Source organism: Equus przewalskii, chromosome 9 (genome assembly GCF_037783145.1).
Source record: "Equus przewalskii isolate Varuska chromosome 9, EquPr2, whole genome shotgun sequence".
NCBI classification, from domain to species: domain Eukaryota; kingdom Metazoa; phylum Chordata; class Mammalia; order Perissodactyla; family Equidae; genus Equus; species Equus przewalskii.
The window spans coordinates 52,029,142-52,052,254 of NC_091839.1; the positions used below are offsets into that span (position 1 = coordinate 52,029,142).

A 23,113-nucleotide genomic window follows, 5' to 3' on the forward strand; every position below is an offset into this window, starting at 1 on the left:
GTGGTGTAGTGGTTAAGTTCAGCAGGTTCCACTTCAGCTTCCCAGGTTCTTAAGTTCAGATCCTGGGCACGGACCTACACCCTCATCAAGCCGTGCTGTGGTGGCGTCCCACATATAAAATAGAGGAAGATGGGCAGATGTTAGTTTAGTGCCACCCTTCCTCAGACAAAAAAGAGGAAGATTGGCAACAGGTGTTCGCTCAGGGCCAATCTTCCTCACCAAAAAAAAAAAAAGAAAGAAAGAAATTAAGTGATTTGCTTAAGACCACTCAGTGTAAAGGCTATGGGCTATGAACCCAAGCAATCTGACTTCAGAGATCTTATTTTTAACCAGTACACAATATTGCCTCTTAAAAACATTCTGACCTGCTATTTTTCACCTGCTATTTCATACAATATATCCTGAATATTTTTCCATGTCAATAAATGTACATCTACCTAAGCATTGCACATTATTCCATTGGTGGTTTACAATACTAGATAGGACCAACCCTGAGGTGATACATTTAGATTATTTTCAGTTTATTTCATTATTAAAAATGATCCTATTATGAACATCTTTGAACATGTATAATTTTTAGTATAATTTGTCTAACTCTTTAATATCTATGCAGTTTGTCTCTTCTGAGAATAAAATTTACCCGGTAGAATTACTTGTTCAAAGATTATTCCTTGATTCTGCAAGTCAATAAAATTATATTAGTGGAAGAAATATTTATTGAGCGCCTACTGTGCTCACAGATTCTCAGCTAACAGCTGGGGATTCAACATGAAGCAAATGGACAAGAGTTGACAGGCTAGATATTCTCACTAACTAATGAATTTCAGAAGCAAGTTTTTAAAAAGCTTTGGTTGATTATAGATGCACAGTTCACTTCTCAGGAGATATTTGGGAATAGTACCAGTTTTAAATGAAAATCTGTCATGTGTGTGTGTGCGAGTGTGTATGTGTGTGTTTTGACTCACTCTCCATCTTGAACACACAAAGCTTCATAGTCTAAAGCTGGGTGATTTCCTTTGACCATAAGACATACTCCTTTAGGCTGTGTCTATACACAGTTAGTGTAAACACTTTGGGCAGTGACTTATTGCTTTGTTTGACAGCGTCAGGCCACTATATTTTTCTCCCCTACTGTGTCTCTGGATTAACTAGTTGGTTGTTTAAGTTTTCTTCAGGTGTGGCTTTTGTATGAGTCTTTGTGGGTATGTATCAGTTTTGCATGCATACTCACATATGTGTACATTATTTCTGTGTTAGATCTCTACCGACTTAGTCACATTATCTGAAATTAAAATTTCCACAATGCTTCTTTGAGTTAGATGTTTGGAAAAGGAAAGTTTCTAGCTTTAATACTGTACTTACATATTTACATTTTCCTTGACAAACAATTTTCTGCAATATTTTCTTTCCACACCTGCTTTGGGTTCTTTTAATTTTTTAAATTTCCCAGGAGATAATATCTATTATTGAATGCTGGAGCTAGTTCTGAAGAATAAGAATTTTTATATAAATTCCAGTTAGCCTTAGAGATATAGTCCTCTATTCCACCGACTATCCTAATTATAAAAATAACTCACAACATTTTGTAATTTACGAAGGGCGCTAGCAGATAAGTGAGGCTTTCTGAATTGCTATGAAGAGAAGCACAGAAGAACAGACACAATGTGATCCACATCATTCTCTTAGTTGCCTGGGAAAAGGAAAATAAATAATGATCATTTGATGAATTTCTACAATATTTCTTTTATATTACGATGATATAAAAGTGTGACTTTAATTTTCTTCAATTTATTTTGCACTGATACTTGCAACAGTCCCATATTCCCTCCCCATATCAGTGGTTTACTCTTCAAATATTTATTAAACACACTATATACTAGGCACCAAGTTAAGCCCACTGAGTCAAAGATGAATAGGTTATCTTCCCTGTCCTCGAAGAGTTTTCAGAAGAACCACATATGGTAACAGTAGGTTATGCCACTTGAGCTGTTGGAAGTACTAGAAAAAAGGAATGAAAAAGTTGTTACAAGTGGGAGGCCTGAAATCTATCTGAGGGAGTTTGTGGGGAGGTGTTCTCCAGGAAGGAGATGATGTGGTATGATCCATCAATGGTAAGATGAATGCTAACCTTTTTAGCAATCTCAAAATACTTTATGTCTGATTAATACTATAGTTTTAAAAGAGCGGAAATAAAAATATTTCTAAAGATTTAAGAAAGCTTGCCTAAAAAGGTAAAAGTAAACATTCCCTTTATCCTCTCATTTAAAACAAAATAATAAACACACAAAATTCATGGCTCATGTAAAATAGTTAATAGTTCAACTTATAACTTAAAGAAGTTTTTTTTAAAGAAGCTCTGCAAAATAAATATGTAAAAGGGAATGAAAGAACTTTCTTGAAGTTATAATCCATACAAATATTGTAAATTATTTTGTATGTAATATCAAATTACATATTTAGGTTGCTTTATGGATTGTGCTAATACTATTAAATTGATTTATGATTTTTTAAAATATGAATTTCTTATTCACATTTTTTATTGCTATTTCTGAATTAAAACTCCAGAAAGTTTACTTTAATACCTCTTATTAGGGTTGGCCCCACGGCCTAGTGGTTAAGTTTGGCACGCTCCACATCAGTGGCCCAGGTTCAGTTCCTGGCAGCAGACCTACACAACTCATCAGCAGCCATACTATGCCAGCAACCCACGTACAAAATAGAGGAGGATTGGCACAGATGTCAGTTAAGGGCAAATCTTCCTCAGCCATAAAAAAAAAAATCCTCTAATTTAGCGTCATAATGTCTAAATGCTCTTTGCAAACTGAAAACATATTTGCATTTATATTTTCCTTGATTGAACTCAGTAATATTTTGATACATCAATATATTTTTTGCAAATGAAAGTTAGACTGTTCAGGAGTGTGCTATATTTGCAGGAGATTGACATTTAACCAGATCTTAAATTTCAAGAGAATAAGTGCTGCTCCCCAATTTACTGTGCAATTCTTAAGCAATCTTAGAATCATGAAAGTTTTCTGAATCTCTGATTCTAAGATCATTTCACCCAGTCCCTTCATTTTGTAGAAGGGAAAACAGAGGTCTGGACGGTGAAGAGGCTTGCTCATTCAATCACTTTTTGCCTTTTCTTTTCATTTAGCTGACCCAGTTTTTAAAAATCAATATAATTAAAGTGTGTGCTCTTGGCCCTCAAATAGTTGGTGTTATTTATACTGTTTATATGGTGATTATTCATGTGGCTGCCTACCCTGTTATCTCAGTTTGATCTGTTCTATTTATATCTCAATATTATTCAGGCATCTGCCTTCCCAATCAGTATGCATTCCTTCTAGGGCTTAAATTGCTAACATTTAAGTAGCCATTTCCCAATTTTCCTCTCAGTGTGTAGTGCATCTCCTTTAAAATTAATATTATTTGAATGTATAACTCTAAGGTCCCCCCCCACCATGATTTTAAGAGTCCATTTGTTGAAAGAAAAATCAACACCTATATTCCATCCACTAGCAAAAAACATGTTGGAAACAGTAGGAGGTTTGTAAAGTTGAAAGCTTATTTATTTTTAAATTAAAAAAAAGCACATTTACATGCCTGAGCACAACCAATCTTTGTCCAAGGAGACTGTGACATTATTTCCTGCAACTTGGTTTCAGTTTATACACTGCCTTCTGACTCATATTCTTTATTCTAGACTGTATCAGGAGCTTCCTTTTTCTAAATGCCCAGTAGAAGTTTGAGTTGAACTGAGTATGCTAGATGGAAGATGAGGTGTGCAAGACTAGCTTTCATGCCTTCTATAGTTGAAGAAGTGCAAAAAGTGCTAGAACTGCAAAAAATTCCAGGACATTCCACAGCCAAAATGTTCATTGATCACGTTTGCATAGTTTTCAGTTTACTTGAAATATTGACAAAGGTGCTAATTTGTATGGTTGCATGACACTTAATTTAGTAATGTTAGAATGAAGAATGTGATTGTTCCTAGAAATATGGCTCACAATACTGGAGCCGGTCTTTTCATTAAATTAGAAATGCTCATTGCTGCATGGCTCAAGGGAATCCAAAGCAAGTGGGAAGAGCAGGAGGTATCCCTCAGTGTACAGGAGAGAAGGGTCACTGCTCCTCTCCTTGGAAAATTCAGACACCATGCAATTTCCACACAATCCTCTTTTGGGGGTCTGTGACCTACTTACTCATTTTTCCGTGGTGTATCAGTCATTCAGGTCCATGCATGTGTTTTTCTACCTGCTTACACTTGGGTGCTAGGATGGCATCCACCAGCTTCACACAATATCAGTTTCAGAATATTATAGACATACTTCATATAGACATAAAACTCTAAGAATATGTTTTAAGAAATTGAGTATATTTACCATGCAGAAAAAGGAAAGCTGCTGTGAAAGCAACTAGAAGTTGAGGGTAGAGAGTGGCAGTATTACCCAGCAGGAAGCAGTACAGCATGGTCATTAAAAGATTCAGCCTGGATTGAGTTCTCCTGTTCCTAATCCAGTATCCACCGCTTCCCGACTGTGTAACTGACCTAAGGCAAGATTCTCAGGATGCTGGACCTGCTCCAAGGTCTTGCAAAAGCAGAACACAACAGACCCAGTAAAGCAAGTTATTTGGCCTAAGACTTAAACTACCTTGAGAGACTACGGAGCGTAGAGGAGGAAAGCAATTCTCAGACTCAACAATGTAGACAACTTAAATATCAGAGTTACATTCAGAATTAAAATACAGAATATTATAACAATGGGAAATATATTGAAGACAGAAAATGTGATTCAACTGCATTTCTTGATGACTTTCTTTTAATGTTTGTAAATTATTTATCACAATGCCTGATATAGAGTTTGCTCTCAATAAATGTTGACTGTTAGAAGCTTTCATCCTTTCAAGCAAGCTCAGGTTTAAACATGTTTCATACTGATTTAACTTTCTTAAATTTCAGATTGCAGGAGTATGCATTATAATGTTTGAAAGTGATCTGGTACGGAGGGAATATAAAGCAGAGACACAACTTAGTCAAGTGAGAGTTAGGACCAGTAAGGAATGTCTGACCAGAGAAGGTGACTGTGCAAAGGCTCACAGTGCATTAGGAGAGAGAAAAAGCTGCAGATGTATGTGTTAATGTGTGTGTGTGTCTCTCTGCATGTGTATGTATGTGTGTGTACACGTAGGTATGGACTAGGACCCTGAGCAGAGGAGCATCATTAGAAGGAATGCAAGCATTTAACTCTGGTTCATTCAGAGAAAGATAGGTGGTTTAACATGGCTGTGGCACTGGGGAAGTAGGAGTGGTAAGAAAAGAGCCTGGAGAGGGAAGCAGAAGACGTGTTATGAGGAACTTTGTAAATAGCATTAAGCTTAAAAATTAGGCAGTTATTGAATGATTTTAAGAAAGTAAATGATAAGATCAAAGTTGCATTTTAGAAATATTACTCCGCTTGCAGTGTGGAGAAAGTACTGAAGAAAGCCAGAGTGGGGGGCAGGACTCTGTGAAAAATCCAGTGGAGATGCCTTATTACAGTGTGGAAGACATAATGTCTCTGGGCTTAGTCAAGCGTGTGACAAGGTTTACAGTGCTGTTCCTGTAAAAATGATGGAAACTTATGAACTGCTGGCTGGAATAATTAAGAAGATCATTAGCTAGTTTAATGATAGGAAGAATCTACAATGGGGATATCCATGGGGTTATGGGGTCTGAAGCTTTGTCTTTAACTCTCTCTTGCTGATCATTTTTAACACTAACTTTGACATAGAAACAAAACTGAATATGACCTAAAGGCAACGGAAAAAGAAACACATTTTAAATATCTTTGTAGTATTAGTAACTTGCCTTGATACATTAGATGTTGAATAAATTAGTATTAATAAAGAGTTGATGATAGGATCAGAATCCAAATAGTCGTAATTAGAAAATTAGACCAACTATAGATAGATGTTACTAATCAGGGACACGTGTAAAAAAGTTTTTAAAATAGTGCATCAGAAACATAAACTCTTTTAACAATAAGCTTAACATGAATCAGCAGTATGCTGTTATACTCTGAAAAAGATCCACTAGATATATTATGTATACTACATTGACTTAGGGAATTGGCAGCCCCATGTAATTTGCTTTACTTAGACTTCTTGGAATATGATTAAAGAAGGGACTCACATTGAGCTGTGAATATACTGGAGTATGTTCAGAGAAAGAAGAGATCAGAATAGTCAAGTGACAAACAATCGAAAGATCTGAAAGTTTTAACCTGGATAAAAGAAAATACAATAGGAAGCTGATATCAATTTTCAAATTCTGGGTGATGATCATATGAAAGTTGGGGTTAAATTTATTCTAATCAGAACAAATGGTTAGAAGCTTCAGGAAAGCAGATGATGGATTAATAATGGAGAATTTTGTGCTCGAGCTCTCCCAGAGGAGTAAGAGATTACTTCAGATGGCAGCAAGTTTTCCATTCCTGGAGGCCCATATGTAGTGTTAGAAACAATCTGAGTATCCAAAGGATGGGTACATTAGATGATTTATTGATTGTATCATTCTTAGACGACTCTATCCTTTAATGGTAGTGCTGTTTTAGTACATAGTAAGCATTTTTATAAATATTTCAGATTAACTTAATGGTCTTTTTGAGACGCCTGTTAAAAACATGCAGTAATAACAAAATAAGTATGGGAGTTTTATTTCCCCCCTCAACTTTTATTATGAAATTTTTAAATATACGGAAAGATCAAATGATAGTATAAACACACATATAATCACCACTATGTTTAAACAATTGTTAACATTTTTCCTTCTTTATTTTTATGAGACTTCACACCTAAACACTTCATCATGGATCTCCTAAGAACAAAAATATTTCCTTAGGTAACCGCTATATCATTATTTTGCCGGAGGAGAAAAAAGAAACAAATAATTCCCTAATGTTATTTAATATCCAGGGCACTTTAAAAATATCCTTTGACGTTTGTAGAGAAGCATGATGATTTCATCCTTTGGATAAGGATTTGTACAAAATTAAAATGAAGAAAACATCTTTTGCATTTGTTTAGATAGAAAATAGGTTATTATAACAGTTTGTTGAAAAAACCAGCATATCTTCTGAGAGAATAACAGATGATGTGTCATTTATAATGATGATTCCTTTATTAAATTAAATGTCTGTAAAACACTGATTGTACCTACTTTGAGATAGGACCTATGTGAACAATCTCAGAAGTTAGCTGTGACGTTGGTTGGCACATCCATCACAGGTTTATGAGTCATGCAATCCTCTGTAATCGTCAGAATTGATCTAAAAGAGAAAAGGTTTTGATAGGCTGCAGCGGCTGACTAATATAAATCTTTACTTTCAAGTCTTGAGTAATGTTGTACTTTTGTGAGTCAGTCTGTGATGGGTAAAGTTTCAGCGTTGGGAGTTCTGTGTAAATGAGGGATTCCTTGCCATTTGTTCTTCTGTATCTACAAAACCAAGTCAGGCAACTATGCTTACGCGATGCTTATGTTTCTCTCCTTTCTTCAGCAACCCTGTTATAGGAGTAATGAGAACTGTTAACTGTTACTATAAGCTTGGAGAAAGAACTGCAGGCATTTTATTGTTTGATAGAATAGAGGTTATGTGAGATGCGATTCTTTTCCTGAATTAAAACAAAGAAACAAAACTAAACCAAACAAAAATAAAAACGTGAGAATGATTATCTTAGATGATTTTTTTTTTAATTTCAAAAAGCCAAAGGTAAGTGAAAGAAGAAATTTGAATAAGAAAGAAGTGAAATTTTGCTTGTATCCTATAGAGAACAGGAAATTTGATGATAACGAGGAAGTGGTCTCTAGATAGACTCTTGAAAATGTGAAACGGAATGAATCTTGGTACAAGTCTAGGGAAAGCACATAACATAGATTACTAAACTGCTGCTTTTGGAGCATATAGTTTTTATATGTTCTTTATTACTCCAGGATGTATTTTAGCCACCAAACATGATTTGTGAACTCCTTAGGGTAGCAATTCTCTCTTCAAGTACCACATGCTTATGAAATTCTACAGACAATTCTGACACTTCGTAATAAAAAGAGTGTAAGTCTAGAAGCAAATACTTTTTATAGGTGGGACATAGCACAACAGAATATTATTTCTCAAGCTATATAAAGGGGAAAAGCCCTGTGCAAAATCATGTACAATTCCCCTTTGTAGGTTTTATGAACAGGTGGAAAAAATGCTTTGCCTTTCAATTTTTTATTAGCAGTTTTTAAAACCAAAGATATACTTTTAGAATAAAAATAGCTGATTCCTTCCTCAGAGGATCAAATTTATAGACCCTTGTTTTCTACTTCACAAAGTAAAACAGACAAAATATATATCCTCTCAATTTCCTGCCGATGTTCCCATCAGCAGGTTACAGATAATTGCCTCTTGCTTGAGTGAGCAAGGTGTCTTCCTCCCCAAGGCTAAGCCCACTTCCCAGACTTCGGATTTGGTCTTCTCTTGCTCCTGAGCCACCTGGCTTCATCAGTTATCCCCTCTCTTTTCTATTTTTCACCTTCTCTTCCTATTGGTTCTTTCTCCCAGCGTATAAACATGTTGTCTTTCTCATCATCAAAGAAGCAAATACAGAAACAACGTGAGATTTCATGGCATCCTCTAGCTACTCTCCTTTTATCTGCTACCTGTTCATGCTTTAGCTTCTTTTTAAATCATATTTCATTCATTTGTCTAAAAATTGTAAGATTCATACAGGTTCATGGTTAACTATTGAAAGTATACAAACAAGCAAAAATAAGAAAATTAAAATTAATCAAATGCCTATCATATACAATGAACCACACAATATTTTGTTATGCATAAGTGTGTATTGTACATACTTATGAAGCGTTTTTGTCATCAAATACCTTCTATTAAATAATTTAAAAATGGCTAGATGCACACTACTTTATTGATTATATGTACCATAATTTATGTAAATAATCCCCTACGATTGGATATTTAGAGCTTTTCTAATCATATTGTTCTTATGAACCATAAGAACAGATAACCCACCCACATTTTCCTTAAGGTTGTGTCCTATATGTATAATTAACCTATTCAAGAGTATAATATTTTTAAAGCTTGATAGATTTTTTAAAAAGATTTTCAAGAAAGTTTTTATCAATTTTCTTTTCAATTGTGCTTTTTCTCACACCTCAACAAATTTTATCTGTAGACATCCTCATTGTTTTAGTTTTCTTTTTTCCTACTTTTGAACATTTTCACATGTTCTTTGGTTATTTGCGTATGTTATTTATAAATTATTCATGTTCTTTGACAATTTTTCCATTGGAGAGATCAAATTTTTACTTGTTAATATTACTTATATATTGACAATATCAACCCTTTTTTTGGTCAATTATGTTTATATTTAGTTAATATACTTTCATATATTTTCTTATTTGTCTTCCTTTAATTGTGTTTATGTGTTTGATTATGGATTTTTTTCCTAATATTGAAGTTATATTCAGTAATATTGCCCTTATTTTTACCGCCTATGTTATTAAAGTTAGAACAGCCTTAGCACTTTCATGCAATTGTTTTTTAAAGAAAATTTTATTAAAAGATTATCTATATGTGCCAAAGTGCACAGACCATAGAGTAAAGCTCTAGTGAGATATATCCAAACATCTAGATTAAGAAACAGAACATCACCAACACCCCAGAACCACACCCTGCACCCTCCCTGGCACTATCCGCCCTCCCATTTTCTTATCTTTTATTAGACTTGGTGAGATTTTATCCACTTTAATAATCTTTTAAATAACCAAATTTTGCCTTTGTTTTTTCTATTGAATATATTTTCATTTCAATAATTTCTGCTCTAGTCTTTATTATTTTCTTGCTTTTACTTTCTTTGGATTTGATTTACTCTCTTTTTTGTCTGGATATTTGAGATGAAATCTTAGATCATTGATCTTCAGTCTTTTAAATTTTCATCTAACTATGGATTTGGTCGCATCCTACAAGTTTCGAATGCCAAATTTTCAGTTTTATCCAGTTCCCCAAATTCTATAATTCCCATTTTGATTTCTTCCTTGACCCATGGATTACATAGGTATGTATTCTTTAATTTCTAAATTTGGGGATTTTTCAAGTTATCTTTTTGTTATTAATTTCTAGATTAATATCACTGTGTTCAAGGAACATACTCTGAATAATTTCAATTTTTTGATTATGTTGAAGTTTGGTATGACCCATTTTATGATCAATTTGGTAAATATGCCCTTGAAAAGGAAAAGTTATTTTGGTGTATTGTGTTTCATCCATGTTAATTAGGTCAAATTTATTAAATGTGTAATTTAGACGTCTAAATCTTAACTGATATATTTGTCTGCTTGTTCTATCAGCTACTGAGAGTGATGTGTTGAAGTTTCCCACCATGATCTCTTTCTCCTTCCAGTTCTGTCAATCTGTAGTCGTTTTTTTATCGGGTGTACGTAGATTCTGAATTACGATATCATCCTGGTGTATTGACCCTTTTCTCATTATGAATTGCATTATTTATTCTCTTAGTGTCTTCAAGTTTACTTTATCTAATATTAAAATAGCTTTGCCAGCTTTTGTTTGGTTAGTGTGGTTTTAAAACAAATCTTTGCCTATCTTTTCTCTTATTTTTGACAATTTCTCTTGTAGGTGGTTATAGTTGTGTGCCTTTTTAGCCTGCTTGTAACCTTAAACTTTAAAATGTGATTCTATTTCATTTACCTTTTAATGTGATTACTGATGTACTTGTTTTATATCTACCACTTACATCATCTTACTATTTTTTTTAGTATTTTTTCTGTTTATGTTCTTTTACTCATCTTTTCTTATCCTTTTGGATGAATAAAATATTTTTATGTCAATTTTTCTCTATTAAATTTTTGATTATATGCTATTTCATTATTTATCTAGTCTTTACCCTAGGAATTGAAATATGCATTCTTGAATTATTACAGTCCAAAATAATTATGACCTTTACCTTTCTCCAAGTACTGCTAGAACATTAACATTCTTTAATTCTATTTATGCATTTCTTGACTTTTGCATTATCATTACTGTGCACTAATTCTACAGACATGATAAACTTCATAAGATGTCACTATTCTTGCTTTTTAAGCCAAAATTTATTGATATTCACCCTTTCTTTTATACTTCATAGGTTTAAGCAATGCAGTGGTTCCCCCTGGGGTGATTTTTCTTCTGCCTAAAGTACTCATTTATTTAATATTTGTTTCACTAGAGGTCTGTAGGTCGTAAATTCTCTCAATTTTGCTATTTTCACTGTTATGGTCAAACATTACTGGCAAAAGATCTTTATGTCTTTCTCCAGATATAATGAAATAAAAATGAATCTATTTAGTTAAACAAACAATTTTAATTCTAATTGCATTTTTTTTCTTGAGGAAGACTGGCCTTGAGCTAACGTCTGTGCCCATCTTCCTCTGTTTTCTATGTGGGATGCTGCCACAGCATAGCTTGATGAGCAGTGCCTAGGTCTGTGACAGGGATCCGAACGGGCAAACCCCAAGCTGTCGAAGCAGAGCGAATGAACTTAACCACTGCACCACCAGACTGGCCCCTCTAATTGCATCTATTAAATTTCCAGAATAGTATTAAGAAGAGTGGATATTGTAGACATCCTTATTTTTTTTTCCTGACTTTGATGGAACTTCTTTCTATTACTCTTAAATGTAATATTGACTGTTAATAAGTGATTTTTATTTTAATAACATATTCTTACTCTGTTATATGTCTTCTAAAATTCATTGTTTAATCAAAAATAATTAGTGATATCTATCAAGTGTCTTTATAACATCTAATATGGTGATTGCACTTTTTTCTTCTTTGATCAGTTAACATGTTGGACATTATTAAAACTTTCCAGACACTTAAATAGAATTATAAAACATCTCTTTTTGCCCCACATAAGCTTGAGGCACCCACCCCACTTTTTTTTTTTTTTAGTAATGTTCGTGGGTTATTTATTTATTTATTTATCTTGGTGAAGAAGATTGGCCCTGAACTAAGATCTGTTGCCAATCTTCCTCTTTTTTTTTTCTTTTTCTCCCCAAAGCCCCAGTACAGAGTTGTATATCCTAATGGTAGGTCATTCTAGTTCTTCTATGTGGTACGCCACCACAGCATGGCTTGATGAGAGGTATGTAGATCAGCTCCCAGGATCCGAACTGGCGAAGCCCGGGCCTCCAAGCGGAGCGAGAGAACTTAACCAACCAGCCATGGGACTGGTCCCCCCCAACTTTTTTGAAAGCAATTCTTTACTAGATTTTTTTTTACCCTCCCTGACAATACCTGCTTTGTACATATCTGGGATAACCTCTCTTTTCTTGAGTTAATGTGATTGGGAGGTGTTATAGAAGATATTTTGCCTGAAAAGCTTGCACTGTCTGGATGTTTTTGTTTTTTTAATACAAAATTTTAAACTCTGGCTCTGGATCAATAAAAGTTAATTATTCATTTTATTTAATTAAGGTAGAAAATGGGTTATCCTAAGGAATTACGAAGACTTCTTTAAATATTCAAACCCCAGTGATAAATATATCAAAGTTGAATTTGAATTATTTATTTTGAAGAGATGTAATGTTAGGAAAGTTGTAACCCACCGTCATCAAATTGTGACTATTTCTGTATCTTTATTTTGTATTTATACTACATAGAAACTACAATTTGAACTCAGGAAAGTAAGAGATTCAGTTTTTCATTTATTTTGACATTAAGAAACAACTACAGGTTTGCATTTCTATCATTGATTCTTTATTCCTAATTAACTTTTATAAGCACTTTCCAATTGCTCAATTATTTTTCTGCTCCATATGTGAGATCTTACATTTCTAATTACATATTCTTACTAAAGTCATCATATCTCACATTTTAGGAAGTTCTATGTATTTTGCCTGAATGAAATTTTAAAGAAAACTACTAGTTTTTAGTGGAATAGGCAAGGGCTTTGAAGTCAGGAGTGAATGGATTCTAATTTAGCTTTATCACTTGATAACTGTATGAGCTTTGACCAAAGGATTCTTTCCTGTAGAATGATACTACTTAAGATTGCTTTGAAGATTCAGTGAAACCTTAAACACTTACCAAGTGCTTACTCTGTGGCAGCCACTGTTCTAAGTGCTTTGTTATGGGATAACATTTAATCTTTACAGCAAATCAGCAATAGCCTCTATTATCACCCCTTTCTTCAAGATGAAGAAACTCAGACTGAGGATTTAAGCAACTGCCCAAATGTATACAAATGGCAAGTGGCAGAGCCAGAGTGTAAATACAGTTTGGCTCCAGAGTCCATGATCACATTACTATTCTCCACTTATGCAAGACATCTAGTTTGGTTCATTAGGCATGTAAATACATATTATCTTTCTGCTTAGCTTAAGTCACCAAAGATTTTAAATATATTCAGGGTACTATTTCACAATAAGTTGATTACTCTGGAAACTACACTATCAATTTAGTTAAAAGGATAAGAGAAATATTTTAAACTGCTGTGGTGTCAAATAACAAATTTTCTATTTCTTCCTGATTGCAAATTTGTCCAATCACTGTAGTATCTTTTTGAGTCCTAATTCTTCCTATTTAGAGGTGTTGTTACCATACCATGACTTCTGACTAATTTAGAATAGATAGTTTGCAGATAGTATAGTCACCTGACATTCATGTGTCAAAAGACTGTTGATGAGGTATGAATTACAAGCTATGAAAATGGCTTATTCAAGGGAGTTTAATTTGTGAATGACCGTGCTGAGAGTACGTGGTGTGAAATTTGAAAGAGAGAAAGATAAATGCTCTCTATTTTAAAAGTACTCGTTTCTCAAGGACAGAAGGTGTCAGGTATCAGGTGCTTCCCCTTTCATTCCATTCATCAAAGGAACAATAAGGAAGAGGTTCTGTTGTAGGGCAAGGTCCTGGTTAGGTCACTCATAACTGAAGAGAGATGCTATCAGGAGGAAGGATGGCTGGGACAAGAATGAGGGAACTGACCGAGACACAGCTGGTGGAAAGTGACAAATGGAAAGGACATGTTTTTAAATTGTACTCTACATTTTATGACCAAAATTATATGTTACAACGTTATTCATTGATTAAGGGACTTGCATCTTTTGGGAGAGTTATCCTTCACAAATGTCAAGTATCTTCTGAAAAAAGATTTAGAGTAAAACAAATAGAGAAATGCTACTTTGTTCTTTTTTCCTGGAAGTAAGATGCTGGAATTTGCGAGTGAATATGTATTTTAGGCTTTTAATATAATGAGTACCGTAAAAATTGGGCTAAAGAATCCTGATTTCTGAGTTAATGGACACAAATTTAATACAATTTTCCCAATGCTTAACTTTATAGCTTTATAACAATGTAGAGGATTGATTATTCTGGAGCTGTGTGCAAAATTTTAAGGGATAATGTTCTGTACTTAAGGCAAGATCTATATATACATAGGTGCTAAAAGAAGCAATTACTGAAGAAAAGAGGCAAAATCATATTTAGATCGTGTTAAATTTTGGTAGCAATACCAAAGAAATTTTGCCAATGTGGATTTATCTAAAAGGGCACATCCCAAATATTGAAGTTCATAGAAAAGATAAGCACAGAACTCTGTGTACTGAAATCACACACACACACACAAGTGCACACATACCTACATAAAAGTACAGAAAACTTCCCACATTTTCTCTATCTTGTAAGAACTGTGTGATTATTCCTTTTTTTGCCAGGTGGTATTTTTGAATATGTGGAGTCTGGCCCAATGGGAGCTGAGGAACTTGCATTCAGATTTGCTGTGAACACAATCAACAGAAACAGAACTTTGTTGCCCAATACCACTCTCACTTATGACACCCAGAAGATAAACCTCTATGACAGTTTTGAAGCATCCAAGAAAGGTAACTGATAGATATTTAACATTATATTTTCTGCAATTCAAATTTCCAGGTATTCTTAAGAGATTTCTTAATTGCAAACGTAATTAACAAGTCATTAGGAATATTTTCATGCAAATGTTTCTTTCCAAAGTGCACATAAATTTTCTTAGGGAAGGTAAGGTGATATGATTACCTATTGCAAAAAATTTGCGTATAACTTGAAATGCAATTAGGTCTGCAATAGTGAAATTGGTTTTTTCCCCTTTAATCCTTCTGTTTTGTTACTAAACTATCCCTATTTCCATGAACCCACTAAATAAAATAATATACATCAGTGAACTTTCTCAAGTTTTGCAATCCATTCTTTTACCTTTATATGAATTATCTGTCAATTCCCTTGTATTGTTACTGTGGTCTCAATTTACTGATTGCCTTGAAAGTTTTGTGGTTCCAAGTGACTTCAAAAAAGTCAGCCCAATCTTAAAACTTTATTGGAAAATTTTGAACAACTTTTCGTTTGTGAATACTCCATGCCCATTTTTGTAACCACTTGATGTTTCTTCTTGTAGCTGAAGATTAATGGCCAATAAATGAAAATTGGATTATATGTGGAAGTAATTAGAATGTTTCGTGAATTTTGCTCCTCTTTTAATGTTGTTAAACTGTGTTTTAAATTAGAAGACTAGGAAAATAACTTTGTGAAATATGAATTTAACGCTTATGTATGAAGGAAGGTAATAAAGAAAATATTATCAAGGCATTATTTTGACCAAACAACAGTCTTGGTAGTAAATGTATTTTGAGAGACATTTCCATCATCTTACTTTACCTAAGTAGGTGATCTTTTCTTTTGCCTACTTAGCATTCGTGTAACAGGAATTGAATTTCATAACATAGATTTTTCTCAAAGGAGTGGTCTTCCAAAGCATCTGTTCTAAATTCATAGTTTTAAAACAATGTTTGCTTTTCTGTAATGCTAATATTGTTTTATTAGCTGCCTTACATTGATGGAAATGTACATAATTATTTATAATTCTAACTTGGTCCAGATTTCTTCTAGTTTCATTAATATTAATAGCAACTGATAAGGTAGAGTATTTCTTGAGATGAAAGTATCCTTCTTTTCCCCAGCTAACTAATGTTTATCAAAGCCTATATTCTGCCTGCCTTTTGAATTCATGTCTTTATGAATACAAATAAGTTTCCACATTTCAGAACCATGTCAGGGTGATGAAATGTTTTAAAGGCTGAAAAAAAGGGTAAAGGTTATTGTGAAATACTACATTTGTCATCATAATTGCAAAATAAGTCATTAACTGCAAGACAAGTGCATTTGATTAGTGACATAGTTCATGATTATTCCCATTAGAAAGAAGAAGCTCTATCTGAACTGAAATATTTAGACCAAAGAATATGGGATATGAGTGCAGTATAAATAAAATAGTAATAGATTTCTTAATGGTAACTTCAAAGAAGCAATGTAAAAAGACAGACGGGAATGTTCTAAGAACAAGCAGGTTACTGTCTTGGAAATGCCCTAGCAAAATTATGAGGTGTTAAACTCGTTTGGTTTCCAAAATATTAGAAGGGATTTATAAACTTTGTCACTCATTAAAAATCCATTGGGAATTAAATTCCTTAAATGACTTTTACCTGAAGCGAGGTAAAGCTCAAATAAGTGTATGAGTAACTTCTTTTGTGAAATGTTGAGAGGGTGGTTTGTATCTTATCTTGTTATGCTCTTGCTTGTTGAGCTATTGGTGGTTGGAGAGCACAGCAATCTGTAAAAGGATGATGGAGGGAGAGATCTAATATAGTTTCTGAACCTGTGAGGGCTCAATATATGTATATATTAATAATGATATTAATGATTAATTATAAAATAACTTAAATAATTAATTTGGGCATTCTCTAAGTTTTTTAAAATTCTTTTTCCAAGGCAAGAAAATAATAAAAAATTAAATGTTTAAATTTTTTCTGATCCATAGTCTTACACTTTTAATAGGTAATACTGTTTTGCTCAATAAATCAGTATTTTGATCCATTAGAGCTTGACTTATTATTTGATACATACATTGCTTTTAAATGACTCCTCTAATAACTGGAAACTCTATTTCTTATTTGAAACACACTTCAGAACATTCTATATAAATTAATATAAAGTTTTTAACTTTTCTTGATTTGTGACATCAAAAACCTGGTGAAAAATTGTGAGTGAAAAATTTCAGGCTCCAACCTTTCTACTAATTCAAAATTCCAATCCTTATTTAAAAAGTAAGAATCTCCTAGTAAAAAATAACTTATTTAGATTATATTGAATTTTTGGAGAGAGTTTAAACAAGTAGGGTTTTTTTTCAACTAAAATTTATTTATTGTTATTAAACATTTCTATGCTTAAGAATCCATCCATCACATTTATTTATTTTTTCCTGAGAAAGATTCACTGTGAGCTAACATCTGTTGCCAATCTTCCTCTGTTTGTATGTGAGCCGCCACCACAGCATGGCCACTGACAGACAAGAGGTATGGGTCCATGCCCAGGACCTGAACCCAGGCCACTGAAGTGGAATGCACTGAACTTAACCATTAGGCCTCTCAGGCTGGCCAATTATTACATTGTATTTTATGCAGCAAAATCGCTGAAGGAAACTCTCAGAAAATTTCAGACAGTAGAATCATAAACTATTTTGGAGGGATTTGGTCTGAACCCCTAATAGATGCCTAAATCCCAATAACAATTCTCCTTCGTCCTGTTTAAATGTTTGCAGGGATGGGCCAACCATCACCTCTTGGAGAAGACTTTCATTTTTGGACATTTCCTACTTCCCTTTCAATTTTTTTTTTAATTTAAATTGCATTAAAATTTGTGAGAAGTTTCTAACCATTTGCCCTAATTCTTCCTTTTCTAGTCAAATGAAACAAACTTAAGTCCCTTTCACAGGCCAGACATTCAAATATTTAAAGATGATTTTCATGTTTCCAATAGTTATTTACTTTCTGGGCCCAAACTCACTAGTTGCTTCAGTGTACCTTATAGAGTTTCACGTCTTGTCACAGTCCATCTATTCTCATCTGAATACCTTTCAGTTTGTTTATGCCTCTCTTAATTACTGTAGTTATTATTGATTAGAAAAAAATTTCCTACAAGTAAATATAAACTTTAAAAAATAATTTAGAATAATATAAAAGACCTATAGTACCCAAAAGTCAAATAAAGATGATTAAATACGTATCTAATGATTTTGATGTTCTTTCTACTCAATGAGATTAGTCTACATGAAATCGCCCTCTATGGGCTATATCAGGATTTGTATGGGTGTTTGAATACTTAGCTTGATGAATGTCATCAGATACGTGCAAATATTTAGCTATATGTGGCCATAGCTTTTTGGATGGAGACAGGGGACACCAAATGGCTTCTGATTAAGAATTTGAAACTATAGAGGATGCCAGTGAATTTGGAAAGAAACTTTGTTCTCCTAACTCCCTGATATGAACTATTCTCCCAAAATGAACACCCCCCTCCCTTAAATTCTAGAATATTCCTCCTCTGTCTTTCTCCTTCCCTCTCTTCCTCCCTTGATATCATTTGTAGAATTGTTTGAACATTGAGCTGCAGGTGTCTGAGTGAATTGCCCTTCTAACAAACTGAAAATGTTTGGAGTTAGAAAAAATGTAAAATTAGGTAAATGTAGATGTTTTATTAAAGAAAAACTAATCTTTCTTCAGGCTAATGCCTCTGGGTTTACAATAATAATGTGGTAATGTTGGCACACTGGCATCTCCCGTCTCATTACTGACAGACTTCTATCTCCTCTTCAGCCTGTGATCAGCTGTCTCTTGGGGTGGCTGCCATCTTTGGGCCTTCACACAGCTCTTCAGCAAATGCTGTGCAGTCCATCTGCAATGCTCTGGGAGTTCCCCACATACAGACCCGCTGGAAGCACCAGGTGTCAGACAACAAAGATTCCTTCTATGTCAGTCTCTACCCAGACTTCTCTTCGCTCAGCCGGGCCATTTTGGACTTGGTGCAGTTCTTCAAGTGGAAAACTGTTACAGTTGTGTACGATGACAGCACTGGTAAGAAAAACCAGCAGCCTTTGGGGCTAGGCTTTAAATGTAGATGATTTTCTGAAACCCATTTGAGTTCTGACTGTATTCTGGTTTCATTTTGCTTTTTAAATTAAGAGATGGAAAGACATTTGGAATGAAACATCAACACTATTTCACACATGCAAACAAAGAACACCTAAATCCTATACTTTTCCTCTGTATCTGTAAAATAAACACATTTTTTGTGTGAAGAGTTAACTAGTGTGAACTATATATTGGTAGAAGGATAAAGATAGTGTGAAATATAATATTGAAATATATATTCAAAGAATTTTTCTGCTAGGTTCAGGATAGTTTCCCAAAGTCAAGCCTCATGATTAGCTGTCACTAAAACTTATCAAGAAATTCAGAATTTTGGCTTAATATTTTGTCGAGCTGTTTATGTGCAAAGAAGGTATATGACCTTATATTTGTATAATGTGCTAAAGTTTAACAAAGTTTTGGCTCAAATTTGAAACAATATAATACTCATAGAAATATTCAAAGTTTTTGGAATTATGTATAGACACAATTTAGGGACTTGGAAAATAGAATTACTAAGTGGTATTTATTTTAGTGTCGTCAATGAATATTTTAACGAATATTTGCTGGTTAGAGGTTGTCTGCGCTTTCTTGTTTTAGTGTATGTTATTATTTTTATATATGAATGGTATCCATTAAAACAAGTCTCATAGATAAACTTAAGAAAGTAAACAGTAGGGGCTGGCTTCATGGTCCAGTGGTTAAGTTCATATGCTCCGCTTTGGCAGCCCAGGGTTTTGCTGGTTTGGATCCTGGGCACAAACATGGCACCACTCATCAGGCCATGCTGAGGTGGTGTCCCACATAGCAGAGCCAGAAGGACCCACAACTAGAATATACAACTATGTACTGGGGGCTATGTAGAAGAAGAAGGAAAAAGCAAGAAAGTAAACAGTAAGAATAAATTATTAATTTTCCTTGGAAGTTACGTGGATGAAGGAAATACATACTATTTTGGTTATTATATAGTGATAAGGAATTTCACATTAAGATGTTTATCAACGGTTTAAATAGTGCTCTTTAAATTAGAATGTAAAAATATTTTATTCTAAGACATTTCACTGTACCTTCATGTTTACATCAAAATTGAAATCAATTTGAATTTAAGTTCTTCCAAAGTATGCCAGGAGCACACTTTGTTCGTGCATGCAGTATTTAGAACTGTGTGCAGAAATTAGTCCATTTGCCAATAAAATTGACCATCTGCAAATTGACAGATAGGAACTCTCCCAAGAGAACAGGGAACAGGGAGTTACAGGAAAGAGAAAACAATGAAAATAATTTTTAAAACATGTTCATTGGGATAAGAAAGATTGAGTCTAAATAGAAGAATTTTGCTTTCTGATTAAAAAAAGTAAAATGTTTATAAATAATTTTAACTTAGAAATACATCAACAAAAGTTTTAAAAAATAACCTAAGTACCTTTCATGTGTCTTTTAGCTCAAATTAGACATATTAAGTTTATTGTGTTATGTTTTATTCCTAAATCATTACTTTTCTGTCATTGGTAAAGTTCTGTATGCCAAATTGTGAATGGCAGGTTTTATGTGAATGATTTCTCTGGGGTTGTACAATGTGATGGTCCAGGGCATCCTCAGTTATAAATTGGTCCACATATGTTTGTGGATGATCATATACAGAAATATATAAAAATGAATACATGTGCATTGGGAATCCATGGGTTATTGACTTCTCCATTCCCTCTGATATAATTCAGGTGAATGCTGCCCATATATCACATATCCTTATCTATACATGCACACACACAATACACACTATGCATATATACACATATGGATGTTGTACATTTGACATCTTGTATTTATTTCTTATTATCTTAAAACTCCCCATAGTAGAAAGAAAATTGGCAAATGTTCAAAATGTGTCTGGCTATACCACCTTTCTTCACTATTCTGTTTGTAAGGAGATAATGGGATTTGAGATCAAGGTCATATCACAATTTAGTAAAGGAAAGTATCATATGTAATTGATCTTCTGCTTTAAATAATGTTATAAACATTTATATCATTGAGGAAAATTTAAATGGAGAAATATATACAGTGACTTAATTAGATGAATATATATTTGAAACTTTGGCCTCAGGTTAAATTTATTAAAATATTTATTAATATTTGAAAGAAACTTTGCCACCCTCTTCACTTGGAAAGCGACATAGATTCTTGGAAATTCCAAAAGTCTTTGATTATTTAAATATTAATGCTGAGTGAGCATCACTACAGAATTATTTGTAGAGTAGGTATACCTTAGAAATCCTCTGAGGAAAAAAAGGCTTATGATTACTCTATTTTATGCAATATTTATTTCAAAAAATATTGATTGAGCACCTGCTACACGCCAGGAACAATTACAGGTTTGAATATAGGCCAGTTGAACTTCCAGTTCCTATTTAGGCATACGTGATTGTTGATGTTTTTATTATTCTTTGTAATGAGGTAACTGCATTTGTAACTGGACACTGGTAGTGTCATTTAATTTAACAAACACACTTTTGAGAACTTGGCTCTTCTTGATTTTTTATAGGATAGAACTCTAAGATAGAAGATTCCCTTTAAAATGTATTCGTAACTATACGGAAGTGGACTTTTTTGATGTCTTTTTGGATAGGTTTAAAAGTTTCAAGGTAGAATTTTAATAAGGGAATTCATCAGATAGACTTTGTAAACTTCCCAAGTAAACAACCTGACTTTTTGGTCATGTGGGAGGAAATCTGATTATATCTCGGACTGTGAACTGAAATGGGAAAAAATCTACCTCATACCCAACAAGATAAACATTATTGACTCCATTATGGACTTATGTATCTGCTTATTACTCCAGGACACATTTGCCATTTTATTTACATTTCCTTTTTCCCTTTTCAGATTTATTTATTATGTATGCTATTCCTCCCATTTATATTCATTTCTATTTTGTTGTGTTGTCCAGTTTGATACATGATAATTATACTTTCATCCAGCCTTTGTTCCCACCCTCAAAACAGATGGGATGATAGATGAAATATAGTGCTGGAGTAGGAGAAATTCTTAGAATGATGTTAACAGGAGCTGTTTATTTTTTATGATAATTAGCATTTGTTGTTGTCGTGGATGAATGATTTTAAACACCCTGAAAGTCTGTTATAGCTCTGAATGATGTCCAAAAATGATGAAAAAGAATTGGCTTCAGAAACAAAGCTGTGTTTCTGTCAGTCATTTTGGAACATATGATTCATTTTAAATATAAACTAAAAATAAGTTGGATAACTGTCAGCTTATAAGCAATTCCAGGATAAGTTGTGAATATTTGCTTTAAAATCCATGTGTTTCATCTTTGTTTATAGATCAGCAGTCCATTAACAAAGAACTCTGGACTGGAAGGTAGAATCCTAGGATTCTATTCCCAGTTTTGTTACTAAATTACTGGTACAACTTCGGAAAAGAGAAGAGATGAACATGACCATAAAAAGGAGCTATAATGCACGAGGCATCATGCTAGTTGCAATTATATGAACTATTTCCCTTAATCGTCTAAACAATTCTATGAGTCCAAGAGGAAACAGGTTATCACCCCACCATTCTGCTTCCTCCTGTGACTGGTTCTTCTGCCACCAGCAGATCAAGAGAAAAACCTGAACATCTTCCTTGATTTCTTCCTCTCTTCAGCCCCACAATCAAGCTCTAATGGTTGTCAATTCTACACCTCCATGACCTCTCAAATCTATCCATTTCTTCCATCCTCTGCCACTTGCTGGGTCAAGATCACCTTCATCCGTCACCTGAATTATCACTAACAGCCTCCTAACTGGTCTCCCTACTTCAAGTCTGCGTCCACTAATCCAGTCTCCACACTGCAGTTAAAGTAATTTTTAAAAATGCACTTCTGATGTGTTCTCCCTTTAATGGCTTCTCATTGCTCCAAAGAAAATTCAAAACTTTTTAAAAAGCCTTAAGAGACCTGATGTGTTCAAGTCCCTGAACCTCCCCAATGACATTTGAGTCTAAAGCCCTCACTCATGTCTTTTCAATTGAGACATTAAACTTCTTTCAGTTGCTGAAAATACTATTCTGTCCACCTGAAAA

At 33.8% G+C, this 23,113-nt stretch overlaps 1 protein-coding gene across 7 annotated transcripts in view; it reads left to right on the forward strand.

Moving 5' to 3' along the window:
- Positions 1 to 23,113, forward strand: part of GRIK2 (glutamate ionotropic receptor kainate type subunit 2) — a 632,212-nt gene that overhangs the window by 207,704 nt on the left and 401,395 nt on the right. For all 7 annotated transcript variants that reach the window (XR_011522008.1, XR_011522007.1, XM_070556749.1 and 4 more), the window contains exons 3-4: positions 14,753 to 14,920; positions 18,722 to 18,979. Coding sequence is in view for 5 of the 7 variants with exons in the window: in XM_070556749.1 (XP_070412850.1) it covers positions 14,753 to 14,920; positions 18,722 to 18,979 (426 nt within the window). In the remaining 2 variants the exon portion in view is untranslated. The remainder of the gene's footprint in view (positions 1 to 14,752; positions 14,921 to 18,721; positions 18,980 to 23,113) is intronic.